General features: G+C 33.6%; 3 protein-coding genes across 4 annotated transcripts; 2 read left to right on the top strand and 1 right to left on the bottom strand.

The window, feature by feature from the left end:
• The first annotated feature begins 391 nt into the window (after positions 1-391).
• Positions 392-5,401, top strand: LOC106708752 (proton channel OtopLc). Of its 2 annotated transcripts, XM_014500304.2 has the most exons (11): positions 392-414; positions 1,060-1,189; positions 1,926-2,036; positions 2,416-2,533; positions 2,711-2,798; positions 2,900-3,108; positions 3,316-3,729; positions 4,224-4,442; positions 4,557-4,780; positions 4,929-5,124; positions 5,202-5,401. In XM_014500304.2, exons 2-11 carry the CDS (start codon positions 1,089-1,091, stop codon positions 5,382-5,384), a joined length of 1,863 nt encoding a protein of 620 aa, XP_014355790.2. In that variant the 5' UTR covers positions 392-414; positions 1,060-1,088; the 3' UTR covers positions 5,385-5,401. The 2 variants fall into 2 exon arrangements, with proteins under 2 accessions (XP_014355790.2, XP_014355788.2); XM_014500302.2 differs by lacking the exon at positions 392-414 and having other exon boundaries at positions 898-1,189.
• A 285-nt stretch (positions 5,402-5,686) lies between these two features.
• On the top strand, positions 5,687-6,893 carry LOC106708735 (RING-box protein 1A). Its single transcript, XM_014500284.2, has 5 exons — positions 5,687-5,898; positions 6,002-6,029; positions 6,113-6,234; positions 6,458-6,543; positions 6,757-6,893. The coding sequence occupies exons 1-5, from the start codon at positions 5,806-5,808 to the stop codon at positions 6,767-6,769; spliced, it is 342 nt and encodes a 113-aa protein (XP_014355770.1). The 5' UTR covers positions 5,687-5,805; the 3' UTR covers positions 6,770-6,893.
• Positions 6,894-9,124: 2,231 nt separating this feature from the next.
• On the bottom strand, positions 9,125-11,894 carry LOC106708893 (histone-lysine N-methyltransferase KMT5B). Its single transcript, XM_014500485.2, has 3 exons — positions 11,714-11,894; positions 11,064-11,393; positions 9,125-10,991 (listed from the first exon to the last, which is right to left on the bottom strand). The coding sequence occupies exons 2-3, from the start codon at positions 11,382-11,384 to the stop codon at positions 9,228-9,230; spliced, it is 2,085 nt and encodes a 694-aa protein (XP_014355971.2). The 5' UTR covers positions 11,385-11,393; positions 11,714-11,894; the 3' UTR covers positions 9,125-9,227.
• Between the last annotated feature and the right edge of the window lie 670 nt (positions 11,895-12,564).

The raw sequence follows: 12,564 nt of genomic DNA, 5'->3' as shown, positions 1-12,564 counted from the left end.
CCTATTATTCTGTAGGCATGAACTTGTGAATAACTAAAAAAATAAATAAGGTGACAATAAACATTGGCATACTATATCCCCACTACCATTATTCTCCGTAGGAGCCGTATTCTGAAATTAGACTATTTAACGCCGTTGCTTATGAATGGGTGATGTATACGTAATTTATCACGAGTTACTTCTTCTTGCCCTTTTGAACTCAGTAAAAAAAAACCTTGTCATATTTATTCCGTATTTAAACTAGTAATAAATAAACGAGTCTGCAAGCTAATGTAAGGTAAACGTCACGCGGCAAGGCGCTACGTAATGACTGAAGATTAAAAAAGTAAACAAAGTTATGCGCAGGCGGAACGTCCAATAACATTTTATATTTAGAACAGAATTTAATACTGGAGCAGAAATAAGGTGCAAGCGGTAAGTCACAAGATCGTTTAGATTTAGACGTCTAATTAATCGCGCAGTGCTGGGAGATAAGGAGTGGGGACAGTGGGGGGAAGGCTGCATGTGGCTCGTTAGGATGGCCGTCTGAAAGTGACACCACTAGCGCTAATTATTTACCTGTAAGGACAGCGTATTTGCGCCCTGCCCTACACCGCTGTTAGTTTATTCCGTCCATGAACATATTATTGCTATATAAATTACATTTATTAATATTAATTCTCCATATTCAAATAGTCAGTGCTACTTAAAGTTGCTATAATTACAACTATGTATAAGATATTTCAGCTTAGTCTTTATATTTGTTATGTACACTATTAATAAAACAATTTTACTTTTTGCAGGAATTTATTCCCTTATTGTGGATCACCTGTAAATTTACCTTAATTTAAAACAAACTGTGCGTCGTCGTTACAATTACCAATAACTAATTATTTACATACATACGTACACACGTATGTGGATCATGGCAATATCACCACATACAGTGCACTACTAGCTCTAGATGTATTAACATGTGTGAATTACAGCACAGCTTAAATGAAGATGGCACAAGATTTTAAAATCCATAACGGTAATTAATTCGCAGAGGGCGTGTGATTAAAGTGCTTCCTATTACAGCGTAATAAAAATTTGCTCCCGGACATATTATGATGGTGAAAAATAAAGAGAAATCCAATCAGAACGGCGCGGGCGGGAAAGAGTGGCGCGAGCGGAGTGAGCCGCTGCTCGCCGTGCCTGAGGATGAAAGGTGAGTCGGCGAACCTTCATTAAGCACACTATTAGTCGATGAGCGCTCGATCAAACAAAAACAAATCGGCTTGTAACCGTACCCTACACGATTGCAGCTTTAAATTTAGTCCACGAATGAATTTTACACTCAGAATGACGCCTTTAAATTATTACTTATTCCTTATTATTGTTTTTAATGTAATCAACGGTCGTACAAACGTATACGTAGCCAGACATTTCCCCCTATTCAAACAACAATCTTAGTAAATACCGACATAATCGTTAAATATTTGTTTTAAAGGTCAATATTTGATCCATTTGTTTGCCTCATTCATCCCTAACAATTAATTATTGATAATTATCCTAAATCCCGGAGCAATAAGGGTAGATAATATTTAATTTAACTTGAGTACCATTGTATATAAATATATAATAAATCTTAACCGTACAACAAAGACTTGCCCTATCAATGTTTATAGGTGCTTTTGCTTTTTTTTCATTTTATTAGGTACTTACTAGCAGTCGCCCGCGACTCCGTCCGCCTGGAATAAAAAAACATAATAAGTGTTCTTAGTAAGCCTATGTGTTCTTCCAGGCTATGATCTACCTCTATGCCAAATTTCATCAAGATCCGTTGTGACGTTCTGGAGATACCTTCAAACAAACATCCATCCATCCATTCATCCATCTATCCATCCATCCAAACATTCGCATTTATAATATTAGTAAGATTGTGTGAATCCAATCTGTTTCAGTGAACATCCTCCTCACAACCTGCCGCGTCTGAGCGTGGTGCTACCATGTAGCAGTACTTCCAGCGTCGATCACGCCCCAAACAAACCACGGAGCACTCTCTCACACGGCGAGTGAGTTCACTCTTATACCTGATATGTATGATTAAAATCATCGTGGCTAGCTCTGTGCTAACCCTATGGAAGAAATGTACTTTTTATGGTTATTTTAACTATTTTAATTTTTTTCCACTAAGTTTTCAACATCCTAATAACACTTTATAATATGCAGCATTTACTGAGTGTATCGTATACAAGTCTATTTAGATACTTCCAACAATTTCCACTAAATAATTTTGTACAAACTAAATCAGTTACATGGAATTCTGTGCATCTGTTAAATTTAATGAAGAATTTCAAATTTCATCTAATTAATAAACAGTTTTGGAATAATTATCGTTAGCTGCAGGTTCACTGAATGCACTAATTGTTTCCATATTTCATTTTGTTTCAGTGAATCAATGACTGTGGTCTTGTCAGCGTTTTACGCTAAGTTACTGATAGTGTTAGGTCTGGCATTGCCGGTCACTAGCACGATACAGAATGAACTCGTTACAAACATTACCTCAGATGTAAGTACATATTAAGTGTTAGGCCTCTTTTGCATAAGAGGACTTTGCCCAGTAGTGGTTAAAGGATATAATGATGATGCAGATATAAAATGATGCTATATGATTAACTTACATTATGTAAATGTTACAAAATTACTAGGAGATTGTTGTAGATATGTATTACGTTTTTTCTTCCAGATATTTACCATGTATTTGTACGTTGTTAGTATGCTCTTTTTGGCCTACACATTTTATCATTTGAGCAGAGTGAAGAAAAGTAAAGATGGTAAGATTTTTTCATTCCTAATAAAAGCGGTATTAAAAATATTTCCTATTTTAAAATACACTTATTCAATCGTTCTAATTCTTGTTTTTTTTTTCTCCTAGTTAACGTGAAGCGAACTCGTTACGGTAGTTTTTACTTGCATATCGGCGTGGCAGGTTTTAGTGTTGGCTCCATTATCTACTCGTGCCTACAAATCGCCGAGTACTTCGATCTGTCCGGAGACTGTCAGATAATTATAGTCGCCTTAAAGCCGACTCTACGAATCTTATTCATGGTGGCACAAAGTGTATTTATATTTTCCTACACAGATGTGAGTCATAAATTTACAAAGTTATCCCAAAATTTATAAAAAATTATAGCGACATTTTAGTGGTCAAAACGTAACTCATTATTCTTGCACCAACTTACACCAACACTTGAAAAATCGATCTAATTTCCAATGATTCGTGATATAAAACCAAGTGCAACCTTCGATTTGCATACATATACAAAAATGAATTTGTTATCAACTTTTCAGATACTGGACCCAATGCGAGGAGTGGTCCTAGATAGATTCGGTTTGATGCATTTAATTGCCACAAATGTTTGCGAATGGCTTAACGTAATCATACAGGAGACGAGGGATGACATTATCGCTGTAGCTTACAACAGCCTACCTTTCATAAGATACACCACTATTGATAAACCAACTAAATCGCCCATAGCAACAAGCGATAAAGGAAACTACTTATATCAAGATTACAACAGTACAAGTATAAGCAAAAATATAACAATACCCGTAGAAAACTGGAGTTGTAATATATCTGATATAATTACGCCATTAATTAGATCAGCCAATCCGTACCTCAGGCCCTGCGGCGTCGAGTACAGCCTTCTTTGTTCCATCATTATAGTGGTGATTTGGAACGATATTTGCACCGTACCTGGATCGGTAAAGTTGACCTTTTTGTCGTTATTTCATTAAGCTTTATATTTCATCTCCTTAAACGTATTTTCTAATACATGTTGTTTTTTTTTTAATTATATGTCACCGTTGCATTACAAAAAGGGAATATAAATCGCACAAATATGATTTCATTGTCCGCCGTAGCGATGAAACTGAGTGGACATATTCAGCAATGCTAATTAAGTTTAACACGGCAGCGGAGATAGGAGAATGCAACACTCATCCAATTATACTCTCACGTTTAACGAAAAAAAGTATTTAAATATAAGAAATTAATTAATTATATTAATTTACTTGCGTAAATCAAAGAGTAAAGTCATCACTGTACACGAGTAAAGTGTACACGAATGTACTTAATTATTATCATGCATGTCGTCACTTCGAAAAACTTCATTCAAACTGAAACCAAGTCACCTAATTACAACTGTCTTCTACTTATCATTTTTACAACAGAATATAATATAACAAATCAATTTTAGAAACCTCTAAACGATGTCAATTCGAATGGGATTTACACGAAAGATGTGAAGCAATGCTGTACTAGAATTAAGTCCAACAATCACTTCTCTGTGGATTGCGGCAGCGCGCACAAAGGTCTGTTCATGGGTATAGCCGTACTCGCCGGCACCATTGTAAGCCTCATGCTTTTCAATGGACTCTTCCAAAAAGACAAACATGAGGAACTCGCTTTATTACAGGTAACATAGAACTTATCGAAACATACTTTTCCAGGAAAATTTTCAACGTTACGATGTTTTTTTAACTTATTAAAAACAAAAGAATTAAAATAAGTATTTAATTAATATTTACAGATCAATATATGGGAGACAGTTCTGTTTGTTATCATGGCGATCGGTTCAGGTGCCTGTATTCAGAGAATGCGTCTATTAACATTGCGCAAAATATCTACCACAATGCCTCTGGAGCACGCGTTGCTTCTTGTCACACAATGTGGGGTCTATCTTTATTATCTCTTTCAAATCATAGGAGCTGGCTTTCTAATTCAAAGATATCCTGAGGCCCGACGAGCGACAAGGCAAGTTTACTTTTATTTTACTAAAGTATCACTAGCTCACCAAATTTGCCAAGAGTATAGTGTAATTTAGTAAATTACACTTCGTTAATCTCGTCCAATTACTTCAATACGTAACTTTTCTAACTCGTATTTTTCATTATGTTTTTAGGATAATAGCACCGCTATGTGCAATTATACAGAGTTCTTGCCAGTCTTTGCTGGTGCTAGACGCGTGGTCACGGCGATGCGCGGGCACAGGCGGCAGACCCGGTCGGCAGCTTGTAACATTTCTCTTGGTCGGCAACTTTGCGCTGTGGCTACTCAATCGTGTGAAGAACGCGAGAGCTGAATACCATCCCCTACAAGTCAGCTTAATACGTCCATAACTTTAGTTTAACATAATTTTCTTAACACATAACTAAATAATTATTATCTTTTACAGATGGAGTTTTTCGGAGTATGGGCATGGACGTTGATCACGCACGTCTCGGTGCCACTTTTAGTTTGCTACAGATTTCAAGCTACAGTCTGCTTCTACGAAATATGGAAGAACTCGTACAAAACCAAAAACGATGCAAGCATTCGCGACGATAATGAATTTGAACTGAAAAATCATGTAGCTTAATGAAAATAAATTTCCTTCACGTATATTTTTCTATTTCCCCTTTACAACTACATGATCGTTCGTGACGTCGCGTCGTCGCGCAGGATGTTTTCCGTTGGCTCGATCCGACTGATTCTATGAATTCGATGGAATGAGCAAAAAGCCAATGGGCTGATAAATCGGTAGGCCGGTCGGCCCAACGGAAAACATCCGTCGCGTCGCGTGTAGCGGGTAGAAGATGGAAGGATTTTCTTGTGTAGTTTTTTTTATTACTGGTGGAATTTATAAATTTTATGAAATAGCAACACTGAATTGGACTTGAATGCGACTGGCTGTCAAATTTACATCAAATTTCAAAGCTGTCATTGTCAAATAACATCTATGAAATTACTAACAATTTATTAACATTTTAGGACCATAAAACAAGGTAATTATAAAAAACATGGCATCTGCAATGGATATTGACGAAGACGAAGTAGAAATGGCTTCTTCAAGCAGTAGCAAAGGAGACAAAAAGAGATTCGAAGTAAAAAAGGTAAAGTCATCATTTGCGCTACATCATTTTCTTTGTTGCTATCATTCTTTGTTTTTATAAACAAATTTTAACTCAAATTCAATTAAACAATTCTAATTTACAGTGGAACGCCGTTGCTCTGTGGGCTTGGGGTAAGTTTGAAACAATCGACCTGGTGTATAACCTATAAGATATACTGTTAACGAAGTTCTTTTAATTATTAAGTTACTTGCAGACATTGTGGTTGATAACTGCGCAATCTGTCGTAACCACATAATGGATCTATGCATAGAATGCCAAGCGAATCAAGCATCTGCTACTAGTGAAGAATGCACAGTTGCTTGGGGAGTTTGTAATGTAAGTATATTAAGTTAGTAGCTAAGTACACCAAAAACCATAGTATTAAATTTATTTCAATATTTTCAAAGCTGAAATTTTGTCAACATTAATGAATTATAGTTTTAAAAATATGGTCCATTTTCTATTTTTAAAATGAATCATTAATGTTCAGTTAACATATTGTCCTTTATAACAAGCTTTTATTTGTTCTTAAATATTGATTTTGAATATTGTTTTTCAGCATGCATTCCACTTCCATTGTATTTCACGTTGGCTCAAAACTCGACAAGTGTGTCCATTAGACAACAGAGAATGGGAGTTCCAAAAGTAAGTAAAAGCAAAAAACTATATTGATTAAATTTTTAAGACCTCAATGGGATGCTCAAGGGAAATTTGATTTTATTGATATATAAAGAAATTTTAGAGTCTAAGAAACTTCAACACTTCACTGTATTCCAATATAAATGAACCATAATAAATTTAAGTCAATGCTGATACAGATTGATTGATAATAAAAGTGCTTTTGGTCTTTTTTTGCAGGTATGGCCACTAATTGTTGCACATCACACAATAATCTCTCACCTTAGAAGTGGTCTCAATTGTCATTTGGCATAATGTGTAACTTTTGCATTAAGTTTTTTTAATAAACCAACTGCGAGTACTAAATTTTTTTGTTATTAATTCTGACAATGTATTTGTTTGTAAAATGTAACAATTAAAATACCATAAAAACAGTAAATATTCAACTTGATTTCTAACCTTTAATTTTGGATTAAATAAGAACATTTTTTTGTGTGTCTGACTGTTAATTCCTTTAATTATGTAATCCCATCCTTGATATTGCATGACCAATTTGTGAAACTTTTGTAAACAAGGTAAAATAAATAGATATAATAAATATCTATTCATTATTCAGCAACGGTTTCAACAAGACCCGAAAGTTATTTGTCAAACACCAACATTGATAAATGCAGTGGCAGTAGGTGAAAAGCTCATTCATGAAACATCCTGGGTAAAGTATAATTTAAAAATATTGTAATATTTGTGTGGTGAAAAGAGGAAGTTATTAAAAGAATTTACTTGCATAATTCACTTACCAGTAGAAATAATTGTGGTACAGCAAATATTAGATAGGTGTTCCTAGTTAGTGTTACTTCTAAAGGTTTCAGTCATAGTCTCAAGAAACTTCTTTATAGTCTTTGACTTGTACCTCGGGGTTTTTAAAATAAAATTGTTACAGCTTCTGTTTCCATTCAATTGAATAATTGTTTATTTTTTAAAATTATGATCCTTTAAAATGCTACAAACCAAAAGGTGTTATTTATACATTATTATATAACTTTTTTCTTTGATCTAACACATGAGGAATATTCATCACCAATGGTTGAGCCAGGACTAGCATTTGTGTACATCATGAAAGAGTAAAGTATATACTTTTACATTATAAGAAATATAAACAATTATTCCACAGCATTCAAAATCATTTGTAATGTCCTAACTCCTAATCAATAAAATGGCTGTACAATGCGGCAGTGTTCAAGCAAATAAGTACCTATAACATGGAAAAACCATATTTTTAAAATTTTATTTATTAGGTATTATTATTATTTTTTTCCTAATTTTGTCATTTACATACCAACAAATGGAGATCGAATACTTCACTAAAAGTAACATTAGAGCCGGAATTACATTTAATTCATAACATGAAGTCATGGGATCCATCAAAGTACCTACACACTAGACATGCGAACTTATATTTATACAATCATACGAGTTTCTAATAACAATATGCCTGCATTTTAAATATTTACGATTTAAGTTAAAAGTACATATCATAGACATGTAGTTGTGATCATTGAAATTTATTGTTCCTGCGCCTTATGAGGCGTTTATAATTTTAAATGAAATAAGAAGTTTCATAAATATATCAATGCTTTATATATACATTAGCATATTTTAATGTGTATGAAAAATATTAAAGCTAAAAACCAAAAACTAGTTTTTACTATGTTTAAACAAAAAGAAATAATGTTAAGTGTCACTTAAATAGACTGGTACCAGTAAATAAGGCGTACGTAAATCACAATTATTTTTTCTAACTTGTGGTTATTAATGCTTTGTTTAGAAAAACATAATACTCAATAACAAATTCATATTTAAAACTACGTGGGATAAAGTCATTATTGTAATACCTGTAGTCCAAGTATCCTCAAAAATCTATCAGTCCTGGCTTAGGTCACATTAGCCCTTCAAGAGGAACTTCCAAATCTAAGTCCAAGGCAAAAAAATTAAACCCATAAACGAAGCAATAACCAACTAAAATACAGCATATTTACAAGTTATCAATATTTCTATACGGTGATTTCTATTACAATACCTTAATATCTAATTAAATATAGAGCAATAAATTGCTTGTTAAACAGTTCCAGATGTTACCATAAGTTTATTTATAAGCGTAAAATACATGGATCGCGTAACTCAGACATGTGAAACTAGAGTAATCCCGGCGTATCACTATTACTACTTACATTATTCATATATCGTTACTGTAATCCTGCATTTTATTACACCACAGTAATATCAGTGGCACTAACTACAGAGTTAAAGACAAACAGAATTAAATATAAAATCGTCACTACTATAGTAGTAAAATGACAAAATTAACAAAATCTAAAGGAAATGTTCAATTAAACTCCAAATAATGGAATTCTATCCACACATAAAAAACAAACAAGAAACGTTGAAATAAATTCATTTCTGATTAATACATTTCACTAAAAGGTCAATTAGATAAAAACAAATGAGTGCTAAAGATATAACACAGTTTTCACATATTTTATAATAAATATCTTGGAATTATCACTTTAAGCAATCTGATGCTCATCACACAATATCCAAATATGAATTCACATCACAAAATAAATACTCGACGAAATAATCCTAGTCAGTATCAATTAAACTAATAATTGAATATAGCGGTGGAAAAAATAACTATAAGGTAGTTGCGGCTGTCAGTCTGCCGATATAGCATTTGGAATATTTATAGTTCGACTTTCGTTGCCGACAATCAACCGCAATCTTTTCATCGGGGGCAGAGGACGGATTGGACTATGTTTACGATGTCGTTCTTTTGATCGTCGCCGCTTTTTAAAACGGCGAGCCGTTTCAGGATCTACACCCTCAAGACGCAGGACTTCATACTCTGGTTCATCAGTTGTGCTACCACAATTCATTACTTCTTCTGCTGGGCTACGTTTCATTCTTAAAGTTAACTTTAAAGTTTTTCTTTGTGGTGGTGTGCAGGGACATTCACTACTTTTATTTGAATTATCTGCAAGTCCAGTCTCTGGTTCCTTCTTCACCTCTTCAGTCCTATGAGGAATATCAATTTTGTGTTTGCTTATTGTAGTATCCGTTGACTCACTTGGGTTTACATTTTCTCTAAAGTCAAATATTTCACTTTTTATACATGTTTCATTATCATTTACACATTCAACTTTGTTCTGTTCTTTCCTATCTGAACTATCATAACATTCTTTCTTTATTATTAACATAGAAGTACAAGATTTGGCTCGTTCTAACAGAGATTCTTTGTTATCGTTATTATTTTCTGGTTCTGTGTCTGTTTTACTGATGTTACTAGTCTCGGATTGATAACTCTCTTTTAAAATATCATTATCTAGTTCTTGTTTAATTTGTATTTTATGTGTATCCATAGAATTAAGCGACTCTGTGTCTGGTTTAGGGACAGTATTATTTCTTCCAATTTTAACTTCTGAGCTACTCTTTGAACTATTTTTAACTTTTGTACATGGGGATTGAGAGTCAATGAGACGTTTATGACTTCGTAGAACTATACCAGTATGGGAGTCACAACTGCTCCGTGAACTAGTTATACTGCAACACCGTGTAGGTTGTTCATGAGGCTGTGATACAGTTGCCGTTGCAGTGGCAGTAACACCATTATGAGAACGACCACTGTCTGCTCTTCTTCTTAAACGTTCACCTCTTCTAGAAGCTGAAGATTCTCTACTACCTTGTGATTCTTTGTCACGAGCTCCATCAACAACATCTGCAATACACCCCTGAGCTATTAACAATTCAGCATCATATTTAGTCAATCCTTTTTGCTTCATTTCTTTCATACTAAGAGGGGAAACAATGTTAGAAACTTGTCTGTTTGATATTCGAGCCTTTTCAGGAGGTTTTCCATTTTCTGACTTTTGTGTCAATTTGGCTTTTGTCCTATTTATTCTATTATCAGTTTCTCTAAATCTATATCTTGTAGCTTCCTCATCATTGTGAGCATTCTTTACAGAAAATGCACCTTTGCCTCGTCTTTCACAAGTTTCACATTCACAATAGCAATTACCATTGCCAAAAAAGTCTTCACCATAATAACAAGTAATTTCTTCTCCAACCTCTATATCTCTTAATACACGAACAAAAGCTTTGCCTCGATCTGTAGCTTCAAAAGTACATGTAGGCCTGCAATCGTGATTTATGTATGCAGCTGGTCCAAGCCATAACTGAGCACAATTTTTTCTACAACTGTACATAACAGAAAAATCATTTTTTCCAGGATGCAGCAGTTGTTTTTCCTCTTCTTCAGTCATTTCAGCAATGCACCCAACAAGAAAGTCAATCCTTTCATGTTTAAAAAACTTCTTAGTTGTTGAAATTTTAGCTCCAACTCTACCTTCTAATGAATACCTATAACATGGTTCAATTACAAATCCAGCCTTTTTGTCGAAAACCCTCAGATAGCGATAAATCTGAAAATAAACATAACATTGAAATTTACAGTAAAAAAAAATTATAACAACAATAATGTTTTATTTACTAACATGTTCTCTAAACTTGTTTTGTTGATGCTTGTTTTTTGTGAAATGTCTTGGCATCCATTCTCCACTAGCCAATTTGTTATATGCTTTATTGTAATCCTGTGTTTGTATAAATTCTTTTATAATGCTTTTTAATTCTTCTTTATTGGTTTTTAATGGTCTGTAACGTATGTTCATCTTATGTGTTGTAATGCCAAGATATGGATCAACTATTAGAGCTGTTGCTAAGTCGTCGTAGTCCGAAAGCTCGCGGGGAGTCATACCCATCGGCTGCATTTTGTGAAGCACTTGCCTCCCAGGGTACGATGCCGACCCAACAACCATCCTGATTACCTAAACAAAGACGCGAAAGACTTCGTAAAAACATAACATATACACAATTATATCGTTGTTTCTAGTGTTCTATATTGGTATTATTTAATATACAATAGATGTGACCGAGTCTTTGAATCATAAACAAAACTTGTAAATACAGAAAATTGTAATTCTATAAAAGAGTATAATTTAAAAGGACAAATATGGCGGCCGAACACTAATGTTAAAAAATCGACACGTCAATTTTTCACATTGTTTTTCACATCATTAAATACACTGATCACTAAAATACGTAGATTTTCTCAAAGAACAGACATTCAAATATCTTAAAAACTTACTTATTGCGTTAAAACAACTTCAAAGTCATATTTATTTCCAATAACAACTCTGCTGTATCGAAAGCATTCGGACGCTATCGGATAGGTTATTAAACAAATTTATCAAAACAAAAACTCAGTTTTAAATTTGCATTTTATATTTCTATACATATAACTAAGATTATTAAGAAACAGCATTAACTATATTTGAAAATCATAAAGAAAAGCTGAAAAACAACCATGTTTTCGTACACTTCATTCATATGTTAATGTTTTCAAAGACTATTAAATACCGTTACATGATTTAACTATAAATCGTAAAATTTAAGGTAGTAGTAGAAAATTTTATGTAATTATATATTAACTCATTTTAAAACATCTACGATATTATGCTAAAGATGATATTTTTTTTATTTTTTTTAGGTTTTCAACAAGTTTCAACAAATATAATCGAAAGCGCACTTCGTAAAACTATTTAGTGTCATTTACTGTCAATTTCAGTTATCATCAAAGAGTATAGATCCACAAAGATCTTTTGGCAGTCGGAAAATATGTGTATTAATAATGTCATGGTAGTGTCAAATTTCACCAAATAAGGGAGCGGCTGCTGCTGGGTTTTATTTCGCCTAATTTTGTAATTTGTTTAAATGTATCATTATAAATAGTAAGGAATTACGAGAAATTAAGTCATAAGATACAAAAAAATTGCTTAGAGTTGCCACATGGACGACTTTCGGAAGAAGTTAGGAATTTTTTGCTCACTGGTAGCCCTTTAAATTTGTAGGCCCTGTCAATGTCAAAAACCTGCCATTAGATCCTTGTGGGGCTGTAAAATCAGTTTACAAAAACATTGATGTACCCGAAGAACTTAG

The sequence above is a fragment of the Papilio machaon genome, chromosome 5 (genome assembly GCF_912999745.1).
Source record: "Papilio machaon chromosome 5, ilPapMach1.1, whole genome shotgun sequence".
Taxonomy (NCBI): Eukaryota; Metazoa; Arthropoda; class Insecta; order Lepidoptera; family Papilionidae; genus Papilio; species Papilio machaon.
This window is presented reverse-complemented; position numbering and strand designations above follow the sequence as displayed.

Bases quoted from the DNA above. Each gene is read 5' to 3' on its own strand.
- LOC106708752 (XM_014500304.2), top strand. From the start codon at position 1,089: ATGATGGTGAAAAATAAAGAGAAATCCAATCAGAACGGCGCGGGCGGG. The intron at 3,109-3,315 runs GTGAGTCATAAA...TCAACTTTTCAG, and splicing joins TTATATTTTCCTACACAGAT to ATACTGGACCCAATGCGAGG. The intron at 4,443-4,556 runs GTAACATAGAAC...TAATATTTACAG, and splicing joins AGGAACTCGCTTTATTACAG to ATCAATATATGGGAGACAGT.
- LOC106708735 (XM_014500284.2), top strand. From the start codon at position 5,806: ATGGCATCTGCAATGGATATTGACGAAGACGAAGTAGAAATGGCTTCT. The intron at 6,030-6,112 runs GTAAGTTTGAAA...AGTTACTTGCAG, and splicing joins CGTTGCTCTGTGGGCTTGGG to ACATTGTGGTTGATAACTGC. The intron at 6,235-6,457 runs GTAAGTATATTA...ATTGTTTTTCAG, and splicing joins TTGCTTGGGGAGTTTGTAAT to CATGCATTCCACTTCCATTG.
- LOC106708893 (XM_014500485.2), bottom strand. From the start codon at position 11,384: ATGGTTGTTGGGTCGGCATCGTACCCTGGGAGGCAAGTGCTTCACAAA. The intron at 10,992-11,063 runs GTTAGTAAATAA...GTTTATTTTCAG, and splicing joins AAAACAAGTTTAGAGAACAT to ATTTATCGCTATCTGAGGGT.